This window comes from Hemicordylus capensis, chromosome 1 (assembly GCF_027244095.1).
Source record: "Hemicordylus capensis ecotype Gifberg chromosome 1, rHemCap1.1.pri, whole genome shotgun sequence".
In the NCBI taxonomy this organism is placed as follows: Eukaryota; Metazoa; Chordata; class Lepidosauria; order Squamata; family Cordylidae; genus Hemicordylus; species Hemicordylus capensis.
The window spans coordinates 264,184,015-264,209,377 of NC_069657.1; the positions used below are offsets into that span (position 1 = coordinate 264,184,015).

General features: G+C 43.5%; 1 protein-coding gene across 11 annotated transcripts in view; it reads left to right on the forward strand.

The window, feature by feature from the left end:
• The window catches only part of RANBP17 (RAN binding protein 17), a 352,447-nt gene that overhangs the window by 14,422 nt on the left and 312,662 nt on the right, over positions 1-25,363 (forward strand). For 9 of the 11 annotated variants that reach the window (XR_008313461.1, XR_008313459.1, XR_008313462.1 and 6 more), the window contains 8 exons: positions 298-464; positions 9,270-9,335; positions 11,940-12,044; positions 12,492-12,657; positions 17,308-17,381; positions 23,821-23,940; positions 24,698-24,844; positions 25,155-25,327. Coding sequence is in view for 4 of the 11 variants with exons in the window: in XM_053284861.1 (XP_053140836.1) it covers positions 298-464; positions 9,270-9,335; positions 11,940-12,044; positions 12,492-12,657; positions 17,308-17,381; positions 23,821-23,940; positions 24,698-24,844; positions 25,155-25,327 (1,018 nt within the window). In the remaining 7 variants the exon portion in view is untranslated. The remainder of the gene's footprint in view (positions 1-297; positions 465-9,269; positions 9,336-11,939; positions 12,045-12,491; positions 12,658-17,307; positions 17,382-23,820; positions 23,941-24,697; positions 24,845-25,154; positions 25,328-25,363) is intronic. The other 2 variants (XR_008313463.1, XR_008313465.1) reach the window with 2 other exon arrangements.

Consider the following 25,363-nt stretch of genomic DNA (forward strand, 5'->3'; position numbering starts at 1 on the left):
TGTGCTCAAAAAGAGATCAGAATTAGAATACAGAACAGTTTTTATAAATCTGTCACATGTAGCTAAAACATTATTACTGTGGGAAATCCACACAGAAGGAATGGCAGCCTTGTCCAAAAATGTACTTAATGTATAAGAGCAGCTGCATTTGGAGCATTCAGCTAATATAGTATGACTGCTCGGTTTTTAAGATATCACCCTTTGCAGACTCTCTCTGGAATTTCATGGTTACATTAGAATTGTTTGATTGTATTTAGCATAGAATAATGTTGATTTAACTTTGGTATTTTGGTACAGGAAACTACATTTTAAACTATGTAGCATCTCAACCCAAACTGACCCTTTTTGTGATCCAAGCTCTTGTTCAAGTAATTGCTAAAATCACAAAGTTGGGGTGGTTTGATGTTCAAAAAGACCAGCTCATCTTTAGAGACATTATTGCTGATGTTAAAAAGTTCTTACAGGTAAGAAAAACTGAGCATGACTGATTATTAAAATACACCAGTGCCTTCTATTGAATTCCATGTGTGGAATCCTAAAGAGATGTGGAATGGAAAAAAAATTCTGCGAATGGTATATTCTGGGCTATCTGAAATATTTATTGATTTATATACTACCTGTTTGCCTAGTTAGTCAAAACCCTGCAATTGAAATAACAAAAAAACCCAAACAAACACAAATAAAAAAGTAATAGTAAAAGAGCAGAATTATATCAAGCCGTTGGTGTTCTCTTCAAGAGCTGCTACCATGAGCTCTTACCCTAAGCTTTTTCTCTCTTGCAATGGCGGTGGCTGCTTCTTGCGGATGGGGGGATGGAAGGGAAGGGAGCAAGGGGTAATCATAGGCGGGGCTAATAGTAGGTAGGTCCAACCCTAAGTTAAAAAGAAGTGAATCACCAGGCCGTGGTTTTCTCCATCTGTAAAATTGTTTACTTGTCTCAACCAAAATCTCCATTATACCCACCAACACTTGGCAGCTGTAAAATTGTTTACTCATGCTACTCTTTTTGGTGCTAAATTTACCCTTTGGTTGACTGTGAGTAAAGGAATCCTGCCCTTAGAGTGCTTCATGGTGGGTGTCAGTGTGGAATGTATCAATGCCCTCTCACTGTAAAGTCCCCTTGCCTCTTCTTCCCCTCAGTAGCTCCATCCCTTCTTCTATCAGAATTGCCTCCATTTCTCCTCCTCCTTGTAATCTCAGCCCTCTCCTCCTCACCTCATGCAGAACTAGGCTAAGAAGATCAACTGAAGGGGGTGGGGAAGATTTGGAGTCTTGAATACCTATTTGTAGGTAATGCCTGCATACACATGTTTCACACCACTTGAAAATACCACAATGTATTTGGCCACACACAGTCTACTAGTTTCCTTTCTTTTTACAAATATGGACATGCATACTGGTGTGTGTGTGTGTGTTTTAAAGCAAGCCTGATTTCTCCTTTTCTCATGATATAAACATTTCTGGGATATTTCCTTGGGCTGTAGTCCCATGTACACAGCAGTACTTGGGAGTAAACCCCAATGAGTTCATTAAGGCTTTACTTGGAATAAACTGTATAGAATTGACTGCAATTCTATGCAACATTTACTTCAGTGAATCCTTTGTCAGATTGGAAAATTAAGCCATATAAATCACAAACTTGTCCAAAGAACTTAAGTTGAGGACCTTGCCTTCAAATACTACTACTACTATCACTCACACACACACACACACACACACACACACACACACACACACACACACCGCCCCAAAGTAAAACAAGATGACCAACCAACTGCAAGATGACCAACCAACAGCAAACAAAAACTGGCATAAGCTCAATGGAGCTATTTCACTATTTTGGATTGGCCTGGTTTCCAAGCTGTGCCTGTTAGGCTGCCCATGAAGAGAAGGCAATAGGCAATCTCAGAATTCTTTTAAAAACAACAACAACAACAACAACACAGATATATCTGCATAAAAGACACACACATTTCAAACAGGATAAGTTTGAAGTTGTTCAATAAGTAATTTCAGTTAAAAAGCCTTGTTAATTTGTTAATTGTTAATTTCAGTTAAAAAGCCTTGTCTTTCACCCTCAAGAGAGGTGAGAGAGTAAGAGAAAAAGGAGCTAATACAAGGCTTTGCTTAAAGTCCCAGAAGAAGAGAGCAGGCAGCTGCTTGCTTGTTGGTTTAAAAGAGAGAGAGAGAGAGAGAAAGTGCCAGTCCACCATATCTCCCACTTCCCCCCTCATTCTCTAGATCTCTGAATTTTGCCAAGACTTGCTAGTGGCATTTTTTGAAAGGAAAAGAAAAGAGCTCCCATGCTCTCTTGCTAAAGAAATCCAGTGCCTCCTGAGGGCTTGGTTGGGGTGCTGAATGAGGAGAAAAGAGCTGGCTTCCCTCTGGAGAAGTGGAGACTGGAGAAAGGTAGCTGGGACTCCTACCTGTTCTGAATTCCATTTGCTTGCAGGCTTCCATTTTGCATACAGATCCCCAGAGAGTCTGCTTAGAAGGACCCTGGGAAATCAGATAACTGGGCTGGCCTTGTTTGCTGGCTAATGGTCAGAATAGGTGCCTGTAAGCTATTCTGATTTTCGATTGGTTATAGGCTAGCCTAGCCTCTGCCCACACTGGGGGCAGTGGCAGAAATGAAAGGCACATCGTGATTGGTGCTGATGCACTAAATATGCAATCTGGATAGTGACTAAGTATGGTAATTACTTTATTTGGGGGCAGTGGATCCCTAAGAGGGAGCAAATGGCTTTACAAAGGAATTTAGGGAAAAGACCAAGAGCCAGTGCCATCTACTGGCAAGCAGTGAAAATGCAAAAGCAACAATCAAGCAAGAGACAGACACATAAAGGGAAAGACATAGAGGAAGAGATGGTATGTCTGAGAGAATGAGGGGCTGGCGGGGCTACGCCCCTATGCCCCAAATGAGGAGCCTCCAGTGCTCCCTTGTGATGTAAGACAAAAGTAGACCTGGTACAGATCTTTAAAGCTGAATCTAGATAAAACATCTTTATAAATATGGTTGAGAATCACGTCCTATTAATGAATAGAATGTCATGTTCTATTTATGAACTGTTCATAAATAGAACATGTGTGTGTAACTAGATGACAAAATATACCAAAAAGTAGCATTGATATATATATAAATATATATATAGAGAGAGAGAGAGCGTGAGTGCTAGTGCAATATGACATTGGCATGGAGTATTATATGCTTAATATATAATATAATGAGTATTATATACTGTGACATTCCTTTTTGTGTTTCTTATAGCAGAAGTTTTCATTGTTGTTCTGTCTTGCTATCTGTTCTATGCAAGAATTTTTAAAAATGTAAATGGAAAAAGGTAGATTTGTGTTTTCAGATTATGAAAGGCAATGGGGGGAAAGAGAATCTAGTTTCAAAGAACTTGTTCTCTCTTTTTGGGGAAACATGTTCCCTGAATTTGGTGATGCATTTACATAATCTGAGGTATAGTGTGGTAAGGAAGGAAGATTTCCGTGGAACTTCTTTAGAGTCACTGGAAATTACAGTAGCTAATTTCCACTCAGGACAAACTGGTGGGTTGAGCTTTTCCTGGTCATTCTTGATACCTACCATCTGACTCACTGCTTTTGGCAGTGACAATCTCTGGAATTAGGTGAGTAGAGGAAAAGCCAAAGTAAGGTAATGTTAAGATCAGCTTAAAACCAACCAACCACAAAGTGGTTCACAAAAAAGCAGGGTAATAAATAGGGCATGATCTATAATCATAGGTTTGTGTTTTTTTAAAGTGGCATTTCTCAGTATGCAAACCAGATCACATACTTGGTACTCCTTACTACAATGCTTATCTTAGTCATCTTTGTGGGTGCCAAACTAGATGATATGCCTCTTGGATGATTTGGGCCTGGATGTGCTTGATTTTTCTAATGTGCAGGGCCCAATCAGGAATTTGATTGATTGATTTCTATACTGCCCTTCGAAAAATGGCTCAGGGTGGTTTATACAGATAAATAACAAACAGATAAGATGGAACCCTGTCCCCAAAGGGCTCACATTCTAAAAAGAAACTTAAGATAGATACCAGCAACAGTCACTGAAGGTACTATGCTGGGGGTGGATAGGGCCAGTTACCAGAGGCGTATCTATGGAAAATAATGCCTAGGGCAAGCACTGAAATTGCACCCCCCCGTCCAGTCTGACACCCATCTTTCAGATAACTTTACCATAGTTCAGGGGTTCCCAACCTGTGGTACTCCAGACATTGCTGAACTACAACTCCCATCATCCCAGCCACAAAATGTAGCTGGGGATGATGGGAGTTGTAGTGCAGCAACATCTGGAGTGCCACTGGTTGGGAACCCCTGCTCTAGTTGAAGGGCTTTCCAAATCAAGGGCAAAGAAATAGATTTACATAGCTTTTAGGTGGAACAGTTTTGTCTCTTCAACCCATTGTATGCCTAGAAGCATATCTAACAACACAGGAAAGTTACATAAAAGCTTAAGTATCCTAAGATTATTGTTTAGGACAACAGCAGAGAGAGCAGGAAAGAGTTGTGAGTTCATCTTCCTCTGCTGTGTGTTGGCAGCACAGAAATCGGAAACCTTGCCTTATCATTTCCCTTGCCTTATCATTACCACCGCTCAGGGTGGGGAGCCTACCTGCTGCTGCCACTCTCTTCCGTGCACGGCTGCCCCAAGAGCTGCTTGGGATTGGGGCCCCCAGCTTCTCTTCTTCCCCTCAACTCCCAAGGAAATCACTGTGTGCAGCCAAAACTTTGGGGTGAGGAAGCCACGCTTTGCTGCAGGTGTGGGGCGGGGGAGAACAAACAAACACAGGGCTAAGGAAGCAGCGCCTCTCTTACTAAGGAAGGTGCTGGGGGAAGCAACATGGTGGAGGGAAAACACACACACAGGGCTCTGCACCCAGAAGATGCAGAACGAGGACTTAAAGTGGATTCTAATACAGTCTGCCCTAAGGAGCACCAAAACACACCCACCCAAGGCAGGGAGGGCTTGCTTGCTGGAGCCCTGCAGAAAAAGAAGAAACTCCTCCCCACTTCAGTTTCCATTTGGAGGGAGGCAACCAGATTAAAGGCATAAATTTGTGTGATGCACCCACCCCCTAGACCCCAATTCAAGCAGCACACCCCAGCCCAGACCCCCACCCTCCAAGGATTCTTAGTCTTTATATGGGGGTGGGTGGGATCCGGAACAGAAGCACACACGACACGATCGAGAGGCAGAGATCATTTTGGAGAGCAATAGTTTACTTACTTGTAAATGGGTTAGGCACACATGAGGAAGCAAGTAGTACTACTGTCTACTGCTGCAGTCTACCGAGCAGGCACAGCGCCAGTGCCAGAGTCAGGCCAGCACAGCAGTTGCTGCTCTCCCTCTCTACAAGACCTGACCCACGTGGTTGTTCAAGGAGCATGTGCGGGGCGCAGTGTTGATTCATTGAACTGGCTAGCACAGGGCGCACAGCCAGCCAATGAGTGCCCACTGAAACAACCAACAAGCTGCTCCAGCCACGGGCAGCCCTCCCAGACTGGAGATCTCGTGACTCGTGAGTAAGTCGTGAGCGCGCTGGCTGCTGCACCTGCGTGAGTGGGGGGGGGGGACCGGAGATGCTGGCCCGCTGTGGCGGTAGCCGTGGGTGAGCAGCAGGCCCGCCCAGCAACGCCCACCAATTCAATTGGGGGGAATTGGAAAAAAAATTAGTTTGATGGTGGTGGGGGCGCGGGCGGAGCATGGCAGGCACTTTTGCGTCCCCTTCACCTGGTGCCTAGGGCATGTGCCCTGCCTTACCTACCCTAATTTCACGTCTGCCAGTTACTCTCCCCCTGCTAAATAAAAGAGAATCACCGCGTTAAAAGATGCCTCTTTGCCAGGTTAGAATGAGACTGCGGAATGAGACTGTGGTGATAATGGGAGCTTTTCTCCTGCAGTGGAGAGTAGCTACAGAGTTCCATGGCAATGCAGCAGAGACAAAGGGTTAAAGCCTCCATCCTTGCCATGGTCCTGGTTTGGATTGGGTCCCCCTGCTATTCACATTGTAAAAATCAGGCATGTATGACCCAGTCCCACAATATATGAATTGTCTAGTTTGGCCATAAGACAAGTAGCATTACTCCATTTACAGATATGGAGAAGGGCCAGTGTTGTTATCCCAGTATTACATCTGTGGGGAGGGAAATGTGACTGCAAAAGTCTTACTTGTCTAAGACCACCCAGTGTGGTGTTGGCTGAACAGAGCTGATTCTACTTTTACAAATATGAAACTATCTGCTCTTAAATGTCATTGTAGTGGCTTTTTTTTTTCTTATGGGGGCGGAGGGCGGAATTCCCTGATAATGTGTTGGATATAATGCTCTTTAAAATCATTAGGAAAGCACAATGTGTAAACGGGGGTGGGGGGGTGCCTTCTGTTTTATTAAAAATAAATATGAAAAAAATACTCTGGCTTTTTTGCAGTTATTTTTATTAATGTAATTTGATTTTACATTTATTATTAAAATGGTTGCAGTGTGAATTTGCTGTAGTTAATTTGTTAATAATAGAGATTCAAGCTCAAAACTTTGCTGCTTAAGAGACTTCCTTCACTGAGTTATATTCCTGTGGGAAAGCTAATGAAGCCATATTTCTAATACTTGGCTGAATTTTTACCATTCAAACAGAGAGGTGTTCATCAGTAGTAAATGTCATGCTTCGGCCCATGTACTTGGTTTATCATTGAATGAAAACAGTCCAGTTTTAAATTAGGAAATGTATCTGTCTTTCTAGTGCAGCAGTGAGTCTGTTGGTAGTTCCTGGAGCATGGCAGAGCGTGCCTATAGTATGACTTGTGATGTGTGTCTACCATTTGGAGACCCACTAACAGACAGAGTGGACTATACTTAGATTAGCTGGACCAATGTTCTGAATCAATATAAAGTAGCTAGGAATATTCTTGTCTGATGATGGCCCCTTCTACCAGTCGGGAGTGGGAGTCAATGGCACTGCATGGGAGGCTGTGCTTTTGGCCGAGTGGCATAGCATCCCAGTCACTCTGGCAGCAGAGCTAAAGCTAAGGCTAGTCAAGTGTCTGAGTTGTGGGTAGCAGCCTTAGGTGTTCAGGGCTTGAAGCCGAGACTGGAAGAATCAGGCAAATGGTCAAGAACTGGGGGCAGGAGAAGAGGCAAGAGTCAGAGTGATGGCAGGGGTTGGAAACTGGTAGACTGACTGGGATCATGCAGTGAGCTGTATGTCAAGAATAAAGTCCATGGGTAGGCCAAGGAGACAGACCAGAAGTATCAGGGGGTCAAGCAGTAAGCCCAAAGTCAGACAAGACAAGTAGTCAAGCCAGAGAAAACCAGACAGAACGCACCAAGACCAAGAAGAACTTCAAATGGACGCAAAGCCTGCCTCAGCCAGGATGCTTCTTAAACCCTTCCTCTTGTAAGAGGAGCCAATGGTTAACCCTACAGGCCAAGGCTTTCCCAGGGGCTGTTGCCTGAAAAGCCTGCCGCAGCAAGATGCAGAGCCTCATCCCAGGGAGAGCAAGATGACAGGGAGGTATGGCTCTGTTTCTGAGCCGACAGACACTTCTGTCAGGAAGCCCATATGGGTCAATGATGCCCAGCAGTCAGGCTCCTGCCAAGCCTGTAGCTGGCTATTCCTAAGCCAGCCAGGCACCAGCCAGAAAGGATCAGTCCCAGACTCAGCAACCCAGAGGACTCTGGAAAGAGCGGAGGCAAGAGCCTGAAGAGAGAGGACAACTCAGGGTGATTTAGCTCCCTTGCTTTTGGTGACGGAGGTTAGCATTGGGAGTGAGCAACAGGGAGGTCGGCCTAGGCAATCCTTACCTGTCACAAGGAGAGAAACTCCCCTTCCTCTACACATCTGTGCACATTCTAGTCCAGCCCCCCTGACATGCACATATTCATTCTTTCCCCTCAAAATGTGTACACACTTGTACTTGCTACCACAAACAATCTGTGTCTCTTTCCATCCTTTTGAAATGGCATGGGATTCCTGCTTTGAAACTACAGTGGGTGGTTTCCCCCCTTCCCTCATTCCTCCCTATGAGAAGAGACCTTTTCCAGCATATGCTTGTCTTTGCACCTAAAACAGAACTTGGGACTTGCATCCTATAGAAGGCACCCCAGCTCATCCTCAAAATTATTTTTTGACAAAGGTAGAGGAAGGCAGTTACTTCAGTGGATCATCCAATATGCCTCTGCCATTAGTAATGGAGATAAAATGAAAGGGGCGATGAAGAAACAGAATTTGTGGATATATATTAGAGAATAGAGTTATATCTGTTCTTATCTATATAATAAGCACAACTTTCTGTAAAAAAAAAAAGTTGGAGCAATTGAAGTAAGAAAGAAACAGCTATTATGCATGATAGTTACTATTGTAATATCTTGGTTATTAGGAATACTTTGGATTCCGATAAGTTTTAAAATTAGATCCTCATAGTCTCAGGCAGCTTATAAATGTGTTCAGAACCATTAAGAATAGAGACTGGTTGGGCGTATGGGATATAGAGGCATAGCTTCTGCCATCTTTATTACTGGAATTCTCTGGTACTGTTTTTGTTGTTGTTCTGGAGTTGCTATACAGGAGAACCTTGTAATCCGTGGAACTGCTATTTGCGGTTCCACATATCCACAGGGTGTCTAATTGACACCCTTTTTCAGTATCCCTGGATATGAAGGGGTTAATACCACGTATCCGTGGGTCCTAGAGGGCCAGAAGTGACCACGGAGGTCAATTCCGCCTGCCATTTTGTCTCGGGTTGCCTCCTTTCCTTACAAAATGGCTCCTTTCCTTGCAAAAACAGACCTTTTTTTACTCCCCCCCCCCACGATTTTTCACGTTATTTTGGGGCATTCCTGGACACATGGCGGGATTCCTGGCAACGTACGGACTCTGCAGAGCATGCCACAGTAGGGTTTTTTTTGGGGGGGGTGTTGCTTTTTTTTTGCTGTTTCCCCCCGTTTCTCCTCCAGCCTGGAACCAGCAATAATGACTTATTACTCGCGGTTCTGTTACTCGCGACAGTAGCCAAGAAACAGAACCCCCATGAGTAACAAGGTTCTCCTGTACACAGAACAGAAGAATAAATGGTGTAAAATGTTTTGAGAGAATGTGCATTCTCCCCCTCCCCCCTTATTATATATTTCTGTGCTGGGAACTAGGAAATTCCTCCTCCTTTAAAATGCAAGGTGTAGGCTGGAATTTTTCAAAGCCAGTCGAAATCTTTATAGTGAAATGTTAACACTTCTATTAATATGTACTGTAGGGGACTGTGGACCACTGCATAATAGGAGTGATGATTCTTTCAGAATTGACTCAGGAAATGAACTTTGTAAGTAGATCTTTTTCCTCTTAAAATGTTGTAATGCTATCTGAGAATTGTTGGAGTGTCTTGTGCGGGGTGGGGGATGACTGAGAGTTGGATATCTATGTTGTAAACAGTCAAATGGCTTAAGAAAATGAGACTTCCTGGTGTGAAATGAAGCTTTGATTGTGTCAGTACCTGTTGAATGGGAGGAATAGTGTCAATCCCACTAGAACTAGTTATAAGCTTGAAAAAAGGGTCACAGAAACTCAATTTGCCCTTTTTATTGGCTGTTACCTTTGCGCTCTTGGATAGCTTACTCAAATCTCCCTCCCACTGTTTAACATAGACAATAGAAGAAGCTTAAAGAGATTGTTGAAGCTGCAAGGCCATTGTCACAAATCCTTATTAGGATGTTTTTTCCTTCTACCTCTTTCAAAAACTGGGGATGGAATCTGGGTAGGGTGTGCTTGTCCTACACAGCTAATGCTTAGCAGAGGATCATGCCCCTAGTTGCTTTTGCATGACCAAAAATCATGCCCCAGCCTCCTACCTTACTTGCACACACGACCGAAGATTAGGAGTGTGTGCACAGCTCCGGACGCTAGGTAGGATGTTTGTCCTACTCAGTTAATGGTTGTTTGAATAAGATTCATGTCTCATATGGGTCAGTGTGGTGGTGATTTTTCTCTTGGGAAAGCCCTCTGAAACTCCTGTGGCTTTTATGTTTGCTCTCTCAACCATCCTTCTGGGTAGAAAGATTGTTCTTGATATTTTCCTTGTCCTATTTCATCTCTTTTTTCTACTACTATGAATATCTATATACCACTTTTCCGATTAAGCACAGGTCAGTTTAGCTGTCATTTTGTGCATGCTTGCTTTTGAAGTAAGTTCTGTTGAATCAGAGCGACTGAGACTCAAACTAGATGATACACGTATCACATGTTTGGGGCCTGTGTGCTTTTCCCCAAACGTAATTAGCATCGGCATGGGGCCCTGATCTGGATTGGGACTGCTGTGTGGAAGGAGAGGCCTTTAACCCTACCCTCCATCACAGTCCTGATCTGATTCCTTTTTTGCCTCAGTTGTTATTTGGCAGTGGGGGGAACTTCCACTTGTGCCAGTGGTAGTTTTTCTCTCTCTTACAAAATAGCAGAGTTGGGGGATGGTATTAGGACCATGGTGGAGGTAGGGTTAAAGGCTTCCTACACTTCAGTCCCCAGTCATGTGATGGACATAAAGTCTAGTGTGGGCATTACTTCCAATCCGTGTATTTAGACCTAAGGTGCTACTGCCAGCCTTCTGAAACACACAGGTTGTCCTTGCCTCTAATAAAGGAACTGCCCTATTCATTGGCAGAATATTCTAAAGTAACATGTTCTGGTATTACATACTGTGAGATATTCTGGGAACTATAAAGGTGGCTACAAAGGATTGTAGGATACATATTTTGCGCGTCTGGCAGTTTGGTTCTAATTCAAGCTGAATTTGAACCAAACTGCTGGTCTGTGCTCCAGTTTGTTCGAACCAGCCGGTGGTTTGGTTCATGCTATAGAATTGGGTTGAACCTCGTTCAAATGCCTTGCTTGCAAAGGGGAATCCTGTAAGGATTCCCCTTTACAAGCAAAGGGGATTCCCTGAGTGAACAAGGGTTTGATGGGGGGGGCAGGCAAGAGGGCACCTTACTAGTGGTCACAGCAACAGCTCCTTGGCAGTGGCCTCGCTGGTGCTACCCGCTGCACTGCAGGTAGCCCCTCTTTGCGTGACCTCTGCTCATGCAAGTGATCTCTACATGTGCAGAGGTTGGAACCAGGATGCCCACAGGGTGGGGTAGAGCACCAGCGAGGCTGAGAGGGGCCGCCGTGGAACAGTTGCTGCCACGGAGCCTCCACACCGCCATTGCTGGTAAGGTGCCCTCTTGCCCACCCACCCCGTCCACCTCTAAAACCCCTTTTTACTTAGGCAGTCCCCTTTGCTTTTAAAGGGGTATCATTACCGGATTGCCCTTTACAAGCATAGCTGAACTGGGCTGAACCGGTTCAATTTGAACTAGGCCCAGTTTGGCTTGAACTCAGACTCGCCCCCTTTTTGTGGGGGCTGGTCCAGTTTAAGGCCAAACTGGGTTTGAGCTCGAAACAGTTCTGCACACCCCTAATGTCTGGAGACTGGACTTTTTTCGTGCATGATTTCCTTCACTTGAAGTTGCCTCATGCAGCTTGTTCTAGAGCATTCTGCCCCCAGAGGAATTTCAGACAAACCTAAATACTGCCTACAGACTACACTGATCTCCAGACAGAAGCAATATTCACATGTTTATTTCCAATTTGACACTACTCAAGGAAGAGGAAGATTGGAAGAAAGGAAGGAACCTGTGAATTAAAGAATAGTATATAAATGGGCAAATACACAGTAACATGCTGCAAGGAAATATGCTTTAATGCAGGGCTTCAAAACTTCTGCCCTCTATTCTGATTGACTACAGCTCCCATCATCCCAATCCATAGTGGTCACTACTCAGGGATGATAGGAGTTGTAGGCCAGCATCTGCAGGAGGGCCAAAGTTCTGCAGCCTTGCTTTAATGAGTCCAAATGAAGACCCGTTTATCCATGAGTTCTCTCTCTGTTTTTTAGGTTGATTATTCTAGACCTTCATCAAAGCATCGTAAAATAGCTACCTCATTCCGTGACACCGCTTTGAAAGAAATTTTGATGCTGGCATGTTCTCTGCTGAAAGAGGTAGGTCTCAATGCTAGCCATGATACAAAGATTTACAACATCGACACTTTCAAACCAGAATTTCTTTATATTTTACTTCATAAATTGGCTCATAAGTGTAACTCCTGTTAAGCACTGTTATTATGCAGTTAGATGGGGGTCTATGTTTTTGAACAAGCATAATGTACAGTAATATAAAAACTAATTATACTCTTTGGTATGCAGTAGTGCACTCCATTGTCCTGGGAATATATATGTGTGTCTGTCCTTGAGAGTCCAATTGTATTTTTGTGTTTGGTCTGAAACAGTGGCTGACATACCAGTGGGGATTTGAACCAGCAAATTCTGGCTTGCTAATCAAGTCATTTCCTTGCTGTGCCATTCAGAGACTCTTAACCTCTTGTTATATTTGGAAAATATTTGCTGCTTGTAAGTAACTGACATTCTTTTCTTTTGTTTTGGATGTAGATGTTGGCAAAGCCATTAAATCTTCAGGATCAGCAACAACAAAATCTAGCAATGCACCTTTTGAAACTTGTCCTCAATTGTCTTAACTTTGACTTCATTGGCAGTTCAGCAGATGAATCTGCAGATGATCTATGCACTGTACAGATTCCAACAAACTGGAGATCAAGTAAGAGAATAATCAGTAACCTAAAGTATTCTGTGTGGTATCTGTGGTTGTTTGTAGTTGAATATCTAATATCCAAGTTATGTATGTGTTTTAAGGTACTGTACACCCCAAATCGTATTTAGATCTATGGGCCTTGCCACAATACTTTTTTAGTGGCAAAAGATGGCTTTGTGGGCTGGCAGAAGGAATTAACAACATTTCCCATTTTTGACATCTCATAACTATTTATTACCCTAATGTTTAATGTCTAAAGCAGGGGCATCCGTCCTGGACTGAAATCACTCTGGGCATACTGTGACCCATGCGTGCAATATTTAATGTGTGAGAACATTCTTTATTTGTAATATGCGACGCTTCAGAGCGGTATCCAGTGAAATCTAGCTTTGGTTAGTGGTTGTTCCTTGTCTAGCTTATGTTGCAATACGAAAATAAAGTTGTCATACTAGGCTCTGATTTCTCTGTTTTGAATTGTAGTATGAGCACAAATGCACAATGTGGTCAAGTACTATGGAACTGCATGCAACTAGTAATAACACACTGCAGAAATCATTTGTGACATCCCTTTCCCTTTATTCATTCCACCCCCTCTTGTTCATTCTTGTTGCTTCTGCCCTACTGTTATCCAGTTAGATACTATTATAGTTGCTCTTTTTGTGAAATCTCTCCTCATAGCCAACTAACAGTGTTGTTGTCCCAGGCCTTTCCTTTTCTCTGCTGCTGGATGAGAACATCTCACGTGGGTTATCTGTCACACGTGCTCCAGAAGGCAGGACTATGCAAATTATACAATGCCTTGAAAGCCTGGGAAGGAGAAACCCCACCCAGTTCTCTTAGTTCTGAAGCCTGTCCCGAGACAGCCTTTTTGCTCTTAGTCAAACCTTCTCTCTCTTTTATCACATACTCCATCTTTACCTCTTTTTATCTTACTACCTTGCTTCTCTACCTAACCAAAAAATACATTTCTTTATTTTATTATTATTTATTTAGTACATTTCTATACTGCCCCATTCAAAAAAGTCCCTAGGTGGTTCACAATCTAAAAACAACTATTAAAATATTAATACAATTAAAACAATTTAAGAAACAAATATAAAAACTCTAAAACATGAAGCTTTAAACCTATAAACTAAACGCCTGGATAAACAGATATGTTTTCAGGTCTTTCTTAAACATATTCAGAGAAGGGGAAACCTTCTCCAGATCTCCTCCACCAGGGCCCCATACTTCATCATGACCTAGCATGGTTCAAGCTTGCCACATGGTGACTGAGCAGAACATCCTGAAGCAACAAAGCTGTACGTGGAAGGTTCTGGACACTATCCTCTATCCAGAAGAGATTCCACGAACTGCATATTTCAGTGCACATGATGATTATTCCTACGCTGATGCTGCTTTTATAGGCTCTCTGGAGAAGATGATGATTGCGGGCTCCATGAGTTGCTCCTTTTCTTACAGGATGGCCTGGATAAAGCTCTCAATGCTAACACACTCAAATGCCAAGCAGCCTCCCTAGCAAATCTTCTTTCCACATCTGTAACACAAGGCCTACATTCATACCCTCACCTTAAATGCTTTCTTAAAGACGCCACTCTAACCTTACCTCAGACAGTGCATAGGTTTCCCTCCTGGGATTTGCATAAAGTGCTTCGCATACTGCATACAGCGCCCTTTGAGCCCATCCATGCTATCTCTCTATCCCTCCTTTCCTTTAAGCTGGTCATCTTCATGGCCACCGCCTAAGCCAGATGTGTGTCCGAATTATGCTCTTTGTCCTCTGACCCCAACTTTTGCATTTTTTGCATTTTTCGCCTGACTCCATTCGTCTGATACCAGACCCTTTGTTTCTACCTAAGGTCCCTTTCATTTTTCACCACTCCCAGGACATATTTCTTCCATCTTTTTGTCCCAAACCAGTTCACTCCTTGGAGAAAGCCTGTCATAAGCTCGATGTGCGAAACTGCCTGAAAATCACGAGCAGCTTCCTTTTGCTCCGCTGATGCCTTGTTTGTCTCCTTCCTACCAGCATCTCTGGGCCAGAAAGTTTCTGCCACTATTATTGCCAGGTGGGTTAAGGCCTTTATCATGCTGGCCTACAAGGTGCAGAACCCAAGATGGCCCCTCAACATCACAGCACACTCTGTGAGATCAGTGGCCACATCAGCTGCATTTTCCAAGAATGCCCTGCTTGCTGAAATCTGCTCAGCAGCCACCTGGGCATCTCTGTCCACCTTCGTTCGGCTCCACAAGCTCGACTTACATTGCTCTTCTCAAGCAGCCTTTGGCAGGAATGTCTTACAACATGGTCTTCTGCCCCAGTAGACGATAATGCTCCCACCCAGGGTTCTTAGCTGTGGCATGTCCCACATGAGATGTCCTCATCCAGCAATAGAAAAAGGAGCATTGTTTACTCACTGTGAAGGCTTCTTTTTGCTGCTGGATTTGAGGGCAACTCGACCCACCCATCCAGGCATCTGCAACTACTGGTGTATGTTTTTCCTTTTTCTTGTTTCTCTCTGTACCTCGGACTTGTCTAATACGAACTTGGTGGCATTTCTCCTTCCAAGGCTTTTAAGGCATTGTATAATTTGCATAGTTCTGCCTTCTGGAGCATGTGGGACATGAGATGTCCTCAAATCCCGCAGCATGAAGCCTTCATCGTGAATAACAAATGCTCCTATCTAAATAGAATATTGTATTTTTATTTGTTTATTACATTTCTTTCCGTCCTTCCTCGAAAGAGCTCAAGGGCAGTGCATGTGATAAGTTGTGAGGATAAAAGAGACCCCTGATCCTTTATCTTTGCAACAAACCTGTGAGGTAAGTTAGGCTGAGAGCGAGCGACTGGCCCAGTTACCCAGTGAGCTTCATGGATGATAAGGGATTTGAACCTGGGTGTCTGTGGTCCTAGTTTGATGCTCTAACCACTACACTATGCTGGCTCTCTTTTATCTGATAGAATATTGTTTTGGAAAATAATGGAAATATATTCCTCCCCTATTTTTTTTAAATTATAGATGTGATAATTAAATTGCAGCTTGTGCAACATGAAAGTCTTGCAAAAATTGGGGCTCTAAAAATTCTTTAGAAATTTGGGGGTGTTTGGGAGAGTGAGCAGTGATATTTCTTTTTCTGCTGCTGTCATCCTGTTTAGATGTATTATGAATAAATCCTTTTTGAAGAGCTTGTTTTTTCGACAATTTCAATCCTATAGTGAGATGTTTCTAACAAGCTAATGTTTGAAAAAAAGCATGTAGTTTTTAAAATGAGATTTTCTAGGGGAAATTATATTTGTCACTGAGTAGGACCTCATTACTATCTCTGTGTTAATTTTCAAGCTAAACAAACAATGCTTTCAGGGTAAAATCTGCATATTCACTGCCCAGAGATGCAGGTTTTGGGCAGTATATAAATGTATTATAAATAAACATTTTGTGGAACATTCTCCAAAAAAAGCAAGCATAGATAATGCTAATATAGCAAAATTGTTTGTTGGGTTGGGTTGCTGTAATAGACATTTGTTTGGAGTATGGAATACAAAGCAAGCTATTGGTTACTGATTTTTGTAATAGAAATCAGTGGAATAGAAGAGAGAAGGGGTGTTGGTCACTTTAATTCCCCTTCTTGTCTCCTGTTGCTTAACTCAGTCAGAAGCAAATGAGGGGATGAACCAGGGGTGATGTTGAAGTGGCCACAAGCCAATGTGATTTAGTGCTCAGCTGAAATGGACCAAGGGAATACTTAGCACATTTCCTCCTCCCTGCAAAACACATTTTCCTCTTTGCAATTTTGGGGTGTAAATGGGTAAAAATATTTTGCAGCACATAGCCTCTTCTCCAGCACCCACTCACAGTGATGGCCTCATGTCCATACACTCAGTTGGTTTCATGACCTCAAGTCTCACTGGCATTGTAGTGATGTCATGATCGCATCATAATCCTAGTTGGCTGATATCTCAGTCCTAGGAATAAAAAAAAGCTAAGCGAAAACTTATGACACTTGAGCAGAAGTTTGAAGGGACTCCGAAAAAGGTAAATGTTGGGGTGGCTTGGCGGAAACACTTTCCCCATTCTCCAAAACCTCAATTTTCATACCAGAAGTATTTCTTGGAGAGTACTTAGTGCAGCACTAGGGTTTGGGTTGATCTCTTGAATTGGGCACCAGCTAGAAAGGGCAGAAAACATGCCTTTCCCCCCCCCTTTTTTTTTTTGATAAGGGGTCTCTGGGCAGTGATTTATTTCTAGCTTATGGCCTGCTTCCTTGCCAGTGGTGATTAAAATCTCTCAACGGTTACATTTCTTGGCACTTTTAAATGCTGGAGTGGTACCAGTGGAAGTTACTTTGCTTATAGCACTTGAATAGGGTGGGAATTCTATTTGAGATGTAATGAGTGGAGACTCCATGAGAGGGCCTGTGGAATACCTACCCCAAGGAGCTGTGCCTGGTGCCATGTCTGTATTCATTTTGGCACCTGGTCAACCCACTCTTTTGTGGCATTGTGTTTTTGTGCTGGTGGTGTTTTTCCTAAGCCATTTACTGTTGCTGTTTCTGATTTGTAAGCTGCCCTGAGATGCTCTACCTGAAGGGCAGGTTAGAAATATTATAAAATAATAAACAAACAGACAAATCCCTCTCTTTCTGTTTTCTCTTCAGTCTTCCTGGAGCCAGAGACCTTGGACCTCTTTTTCGATTTGTATCATTCCCTCCCATCAATGCTATCTCAGTTAGTAAGTATCTTTAGTAACTTTTCTAAGAGGGGTAGGAAGGAAGGAAGGGATTTCTGACAAGCTGCCCTCATATCAGTATGTATTTGTTAGAAAACATATCATGCCAAAATATTCCTTGTTTTTCTTCTGAGACTTCACTCCTGTTTATGCTGCTATAGAGTTTCTGGTACAGTCTCGCGAAAGCTGAACCAATCTAATTCCAGTTGAACTCCGTGTGAGCTCAGTGCTGGGCCAGCCCCATTCTATGGCCTCTGCAGGATGATTGCCACGATGCCACCCTGTGTTCATTCAGCAGCAGCTCAACAGCATACTACAGTGTTATCAGAAGAATAAACATAGCAACAGTAACACCACCCTCACAGACCATAGCTGCTGCACAGACCTTGTGGTGAGCTTTGTGGTGAAACTTTGTGAAGAGACCTAAGGCAAGCACTTGTCAGGAGTCTGAGAACACAAGGGTTATACAGCTGGTCTTCTGCCTTCTTTCTCATCCTTGGATGCTGTGTTCTGTGCTCGTTTGCCAGCATTCCTCATCACAGATTTCTCTTGTTTCCCTCATGTGCTTCTGTGTTCGTAGGATGGGGGCAGAGTGACATAGCCCCATTTTACAGGTCTTGGTATGGTTTCCCTGCTGCAACATATGTGTGTTTGCTACTGGACTGTGACTGGCTACTAGGCTAGTCAGGATTCTGCCCTCTAATATGCTTAGCTGTGTGAATGTGCATGTGTGCATGCACACAGACATGCATGAGTGGTAGGGGTGGTTTGCTGCCTTAGACTATCTATTACATTTGATAGACGCATTTTGAGTGGCAACTTCTTCTTTGCCATGAGCCCCACTGCCTGTTAAGATTATCTGGAGAGGTTCGTCTGTGGTTGCTGCCAACTCGTCTGGTGGCTACTCGGGAATGGGCCTTCTCCATTGCTGCCTCTGGGCTTTGGAATGCACTCCCTGTTGAAATAAGAGCCTCCCCAACTCTGGCAACTTTAAAAAAGGCACTGAAGACACATTTATTCACCCAGGCTTTTAATTAGATTTATAGTTTTAAAAATTTTAATACTGGGTTTTAAATGTTTTAAATAAATGTCTTTAATGTTTTAAATGATTTTAGTTGTTAATTGATTTGATGTTTTAAATGATTTTTATTGTAAACCGCCCAGAGACGCAAGTTTTGGACAGTATAGAAATATTTTAAATAAATTAAATAAATAAACAAACTTCTGTGAAAACGTCAGCACTGGCACAAGGGATTCCGTTTATTCTGGACTGCCAGATAGGGTCTCAGCTAAACAGGCTGCTCTTCCATTCCTTGCCCACTATGTTCCTTCCTCTGTTTGGTTTTGGCCTTGCACTAGCATATTTGTGACAGTGTGGCTAATGCATTGTAACAATGCTGTGCAAATCACTGGGTTGTTCACTGTATCAGCATAATGCAACATTATGCCTTTGCAAGCAGATGTAAGCCCTATTCAGACATTATGTTGTGGGGAAGGTAACGGGGGGTGCAATGCTATTCAATCTGCCTTGCCGGGACTTACCAACTGGCCCCTTTGTCTCTTGTGGAGATTCCAGCCCTGACGGGGAGCAGCCTGCTTGTCTGCTGCCAAGTTCCAGCTGGCTGGTTGCCAGCCTCCCAGATTGTTGAACGGAACCACCTGTCAATTGTCCTGGGAGCTGCTTGTGGGAGGAGTGGCTTTTGGAACTTGCAGGCTTAAAAACAAGGAGGCTCTCCAAAGGCGTAGCCATTGGCGTGGCCATCGGGCTGCTTGTAGGTGGCTGCCAAAGGGGCTTTGGGGGTGGGACTGGGCATTGGGTTGTGCCAGGCCTTTCTGCAAGTATGTGTTTGGGCTCTCTTGAGTGGGATGGTGCTGGGAGTGCGCCGGTTCTGGGGCAGCTATTACTGTAGTGTTGGGAAATAGAAGAATTGGCACTGGCAGAGCAGCTGGCCGTTACAGGGGAAGGGAGATCAGTAATTTAGTAACGGTTCCCACTTCCAATTGCTATGTCAACTCTCAGGCCTTGGGGAGCAGCTCCAACTACCCACAGAGTCTGGCCTTGCTCTTCTGCAGTGCCAGGTCAGTTCAGAATAAGACCAAAATTGTCCACGATTTGATCTTGGATGAGGGAGCTGACCTGGCATGTATAACTGAGACCTGGTTGCGGGAGGCGAATGGTCCAGTATGGGCTCAGCTTCTCCCTTCAAGTTATTCTGCCATGGAACAGCCTAGGGGACGTAGGCGGAGGGCGGGATGGAGTGGCGGTGGTCCATAAGAATACTATTTCTCTTACCAGGGCCCCAGTGAGACAGTTGACTTACATTGAGTGCATATTTTTGAGGCTGGGAAGTAGGGATAGATTGGAGATTCTGTTGGTGTACCGTTGACCCCGCTGCCCAACTGACTCCCTAACTGAGTTGACGGAGCTGGTCGCTGAGTTGGTGGTGGAGTCTCCTAGATTTTTGGTGCTGGGGGACTTCAACATCCACTTTGGGGCTGGCTTGTCTGGTGTGGCTCAGGAGTTCATAGCAGCCATGACAATTATGGGCCTCTCCCAGTTAGTTTCTGAACCAACTCATGTTGCTGGCCACACACTCAGTTTGATCTTTTGTTCCAATCGGGGGTGTTCCGTGGGTGGGGGATCGGGTGGTTTCCCCATTGTAATGGGCGGACTACTACCTGATTAAAGTTGGTTTCACAGCCACAATCCACCCCTGCAGGGATAGTGGACCTATTAGTATGGTCTGTCTGAAAAGGCTGCTGGACCCAGTAGATTTCAAAAGGCCTTGGAGGATTTTGATGTTGGTGCGGTTGATGCTGGTGATTCTGTCGATGCCCTGGTGGGAACCTGGAACAGGGAACTCATCAGGGCAGTAGACATGATTGCTCCTAAGCGTCCCTTCCAACCTGCTTCAAAAACGGCCCCTTGATATACTGAGGAGTTGCTGAGGCTGAGGCTGAAGCTGTTGGGTTGGTGACTAGAACTCAAGTGGAGGAGAACTCGGTTCGAATCTGACAGGAAGCGGCAAGTGACCCATTTGAAGACTTATGAGGTGGCGGTGCATGCAGCGAAAAAGAGATTTTGGTCTAGTGCATTGTGGCTGCAGGTTCACGTTCAGCAGAGCTATCCCGGGTTGTGAGGAGTTTAGTTTTTGCTCCTTCTACTTCAAATCATTTCCGGGGTTGTTCTGCTGTGATGTTTTTAATGGGTTCTTTGCGAACAAGATCTCATGTATTCAGGCCAACTTGGACTCCCACTATTTCTGCAAGGTCTATGGAGGAGGTGTCCAGCAATCCTACTTGCAGTATTAACTTGGATCAGTTTCAGTCTGTGACTCCTGAGGATGTGGACAAGCTGCTTGGAGCAGTGCGGCCTACCACCTGTTCTCTGGATCCTTGTCCAACTTGGCTGCTTCTATCTAGCAGGGAGATTATTGGAGGGGGCCTAGTTAATACCATAAACACATTGCTGAGGGAGGGTAGGGTGCCTCCTTGTCTGAAGGAGGCAATTGTTAGACCGTTCTTTAAGAAGACTTCCCTACACCCCTTAGCGATGGATAGTTACAGGCCAATCTCCAATCAACCTTGGTTGGGCAAGGTGATTGAGAGGGTGGTGGCCGACCAGTTCCAGGCAGTTTTGGAGGAAACTGAGCATCTAGACCCATTTCAAACTGGCTTTAGATCTGGCTATGGGGTTGAGACAGCCTTGGTCGGCCTGATGGATGACTTTTACTGAGGAACTGACAGAAGGAGTGGGACTCTGCTGGTTCTTCTGGATCTTTTGGAGGAGTTCGATACCATCGACCATGGTATCCTTCTGGATCGCCTGGGGGAGCTGGGGATAGGGGGCACTGCCTTGCTGTGGTTCCGATCCTATCTCTTGGGTAGGTTCCAGATGGTGGATGTTGGTGACAGTTGCTCCTCAAAACGGGAGCTGTTATATGGAATCCCTTAGGACTCCATTCTGTCACCAGTGCTTTTCAATATCTACATGAAACCACTGGGTAAGGTCATCAGGAGATTTGGTGCTGGGTGTTAACAGTATGCAAATCTACTTCTCCTCCTCATCTTCAGGAAATGGCACATTCTCTAAATGCCTGCCTAAAGGCAGTAATGGGCGGGATGAGGGATAACACATTGAAGCTGAATCCAAGCGAGACTAAGGTGCTTATTGTAGGGGTTCAGAATCTGAGGGATGAGTTAGATCTTCCTGTGCTGGATGGGGTTACACTCCCTCAGAAGGAGCAGGTGCGCAGCTTGGGAGTCCTCCTGGACCCAGGCCTCACCCTGGTATCTCAGGTGGAGGCCATGGCCAGGAGTGCTTTCTATCAGCTTCAGCTGATTTGACAGCTGCGCCCATTCCTTGAAGAGGATGACCTCAAAACAGTGGTGCATCAGCTGGTAACCTCCCAGCTTGACTATTGCAATGCGCTCTATGTTGGGCTGCCTTTGTACGTAGTTCAGAAACTTCATTTAGTTCAAAATACGGCAGCTAAATTGGTCTCCAGGGCAACCCGGAGAGACCATATTATGCCTGTTTTGAAACAGTTACACTGGCTGCCGATACGTTTCCTGGCAAAATACAAAGTTTAAAGCCCTGAACAGCTTAGGTCTGAGTTATCTTAGAGAGCACCTTCTTCTACATGATCCCCACCGCACATTAAGGTCGTCTGAGGATGTCCATCTCCAGTTACCACCAGTTCGTCTGGTGGCAACTCAGAGGCGGGACTTCTCTGTACCTGCTCCTGGGCTATGGAATGCACTCCTGGCAGAAATCCATAATTTGAGTTCATTATTGTCTTTGTTTTGTCTGGCCTTCCGGGTTTTAAAATTGTTTTAAATGTTTGCCCTGGTTTTCCAGGGTTTTTAAATGTTTGAATGTTTAATTGGTGTTTTTTTTAAAAAAATTTCATTTTAATTGTTAACAGTTTTTAATTGTTCTTATTTTGTTGTAAACCGCCCTGAGGCATTTTTGGAAGGGCGGTATATAAATCAAATAAATCAAATAAATAAATAAATACATAAATAAGCATTCAGGTGTGTGTACACTCATACATGTGTTCATATGAATGACTGTTGTCATGGCCCGGTCTCAACCAGTCCCATGATCTTAAAGTTCACCACTGCCACCAAGTAGACTTTTGTATTTATTTATTTTTTAAGCTGGGTCTACTAAAACAGCTTTGCAAACCTGTTTCCTTCAAAGCTATATAGGGTGGAAAGGCTTCTAAGCGTGGGAGTGGGAAAACAGACAGAGGGTAAAGTTTGTTAATTAAAAAGAGAGAATTTTTACTTTAAAACAGTTCAATTCTAAACAATAGTTCTTTTGGAAATTTTAATATAAAGCCACAGCAGCCAAATGAGCATAGGGAACAAATAAAATGAGAGAGAAATGCATCCAAACTAACCTGCATCTAATACTGTGCCCTAACTCAGTCCTTATCAGGATTCTTCGTATAATCACCTCTAGTCAGCATCTGCAGTGAGCCTGACTTACTCTTTCTGTAGAGTTCTAATGGTTCAATTCCAGATGGATCATTCTGCTGCTTTGAGTGTGATTCAGTTCTCCAGAGAGTTTCAGCTCAATTCTCCCAGTGATTTCTCAGCTCTAATTTCAGCAGCTCTTCTGTCCTGGCACTCCAAGACTCCAGCTTCCACTCTAACTGGAACTTGCATTAACCCTCTGCTGCAGGCAAGCCTCCTTCTATTGTCCCCCCCCGCCCTCCAATTTTTCTAAACAACCCAATCAAAACAATTCAAGTTCTCTCCATTATTTTAATACAGATCCAATCAAATCAAACCCTCTCTTCCAACCAGAATTTAACCAGAACAACTCTTCTCCCTCCCAAACCGAACTGTAGAACAAGGAACTGTGAACCTTTGACTCCTGCATAGCTTTTTTTTGACACAGAACATAGGGAGTAAGCAAACACAGAAATCTGTAACACAAAAAGAGTTTCAGGCTTCATTCCTTTACAACTGTACATGAGCTCATTTTAAAAGTTAACCTGCAGACTCTCTGAAATGGAGGATACAGATAGGAAGTGTACTGTTATATGTGTGTTCAACATAATGTGTGAATAACTGTATGTGCATACATATGTGCATTGAACATAATGTGTGAATAGGACTCCTGTAGCAATATGATCCTGCCCAACTGACATAGTGTGAAAATATGATTGTACCTTAAGACTGATTTTTGCAGTGCCTAAATGTGCATCATTTTATCTTGATTTGTATCTATTATGGAGATTTTCCTTCTGCTTGTCTCTTTTATAATGACCAGTATGAATTTAATAATACACTTCTAAATGACCACATGCTGTTAGTTCAAAATTAACGTAGAGATCCCTCCAACAAACAGAAATGTGACTTTTATAGCAGCAAGGAGTTTGCTGCTTTTTAGTACACTTGATGTCTTAAGTTCTTGCTTTCATTCTAGGCACTTTCTTGTTTAGTTCAGTTTGCTTCTACAAGAAGATCCTTATTTAGCAACCCAGAACGTGCCAAGTATCTTGGTAATCTCATCAAAGGAGTAAAAAGAATACTTGAAAATCCTCAGGTATATTTATTTAATGTTCTTATCAGTTCTGGATGCAATTTCCGTCTTACTTAAGATGTCTTACTGCTTATTGTGGGGGCTGGTGGCCTTCAGGCAAAATCCATCACATGGAGAACTGCCAGTTGGCCTTGGGGAGTTGGAGGCAATTCTCTTGTTCTCCCTGCCATTCGGCTGTTTTAGATGGTGGTGGCAGCTGCTGTGTAACTTTCAGCTACACTCATGTTGGCTGGCCTAGTAAGTAAGCTCAAAGGGAAGTGGAGGTAGGGGGAATAGAGGATATTGTATGTGGTTCCTGGGCAGTCACAGAAGCATCACTTCTAACTTCTGGGTTAAATTGAAGCTTTAAAAAATGTTTATGTGCTGAAGAACGGTTGGAACCACATACATTTGAATCAATGGTGAGGAGAAGAGGATCATTACTCTCAGCTCCTACATCCAGTGAGTAGTTAACTCCAAGGGTGAGGGATGAGGAAGCTGGAGGGAGAATAGGGTGGCCTTCCAACTCAGTGTCTCATACAGGATTGGTCTGTTGGCTAGCCACTGGGCTCTTGGTTATATTTGTGCCCGCTTCATGTTTTTATAAATGAAACAGAGGCTTTTAACATCTGCTCAAGTAAACAAGCAGATCATTCTGGGAGGACCTTCTTATTTTGAAATGTAACTTATCTATCTAAAGAATGTCTTTGTGTGTTAGTGTAATTAGAAAATGACTTTAATAACGAATGTCTCTTGGTTTTTTTGTTTGTGTGTAATTTAGGGTTTAGCTGACCCTGGTAATTATCATGAATTCTGTCGATTTTTGGCTCGATTGAAAACTAATTATCAGTTGGGGGAGCTAGTAGTTGTGAAAGATTATCCTGAAGTTATTAGACTGATAGCCAGTTTCACTATTACGAGCTTACAGGTAAGACATTGATAGAAGTGTTCTGTGATCTTGTTGATAAAAGGGAAGGTGTTTTTTTTAAACATTCCTTGAATGAAGATGGATTTATTAAAAGTGAGTGTCTTATGTGTTTCACTAACATTATTCTGTGACAACACCACCTTTGGGGTCTGTATCTTTTCCAGTTTTATATAACATCATGGGGCTTTGGATCTAATTGAGACATGAAAAGAAATAATAAATAACAGTGATAGTGAACATTGCAATGTTTGTAATTGCTCACATTGGGCTAAAACATACTCTAATGAAAATCTCATTTGTTTCTTTTTAGCATTGGGAATTTGCACCAAACAGCGTTCATTATTTGCTAACTCTTTGGCAGAGAATGGTTGCCTCGGTGCCTTTTGTAAAATCATCAGAACCCCATCTCTTGGATACATATGCACCTGAGATCACAAAGGCATATATTACTTCTAGACTGGAATCTGTCCCCATGGTTATAAGGTAATATGAAGTAATCTTCTCTGAGAGTTGTGCTTT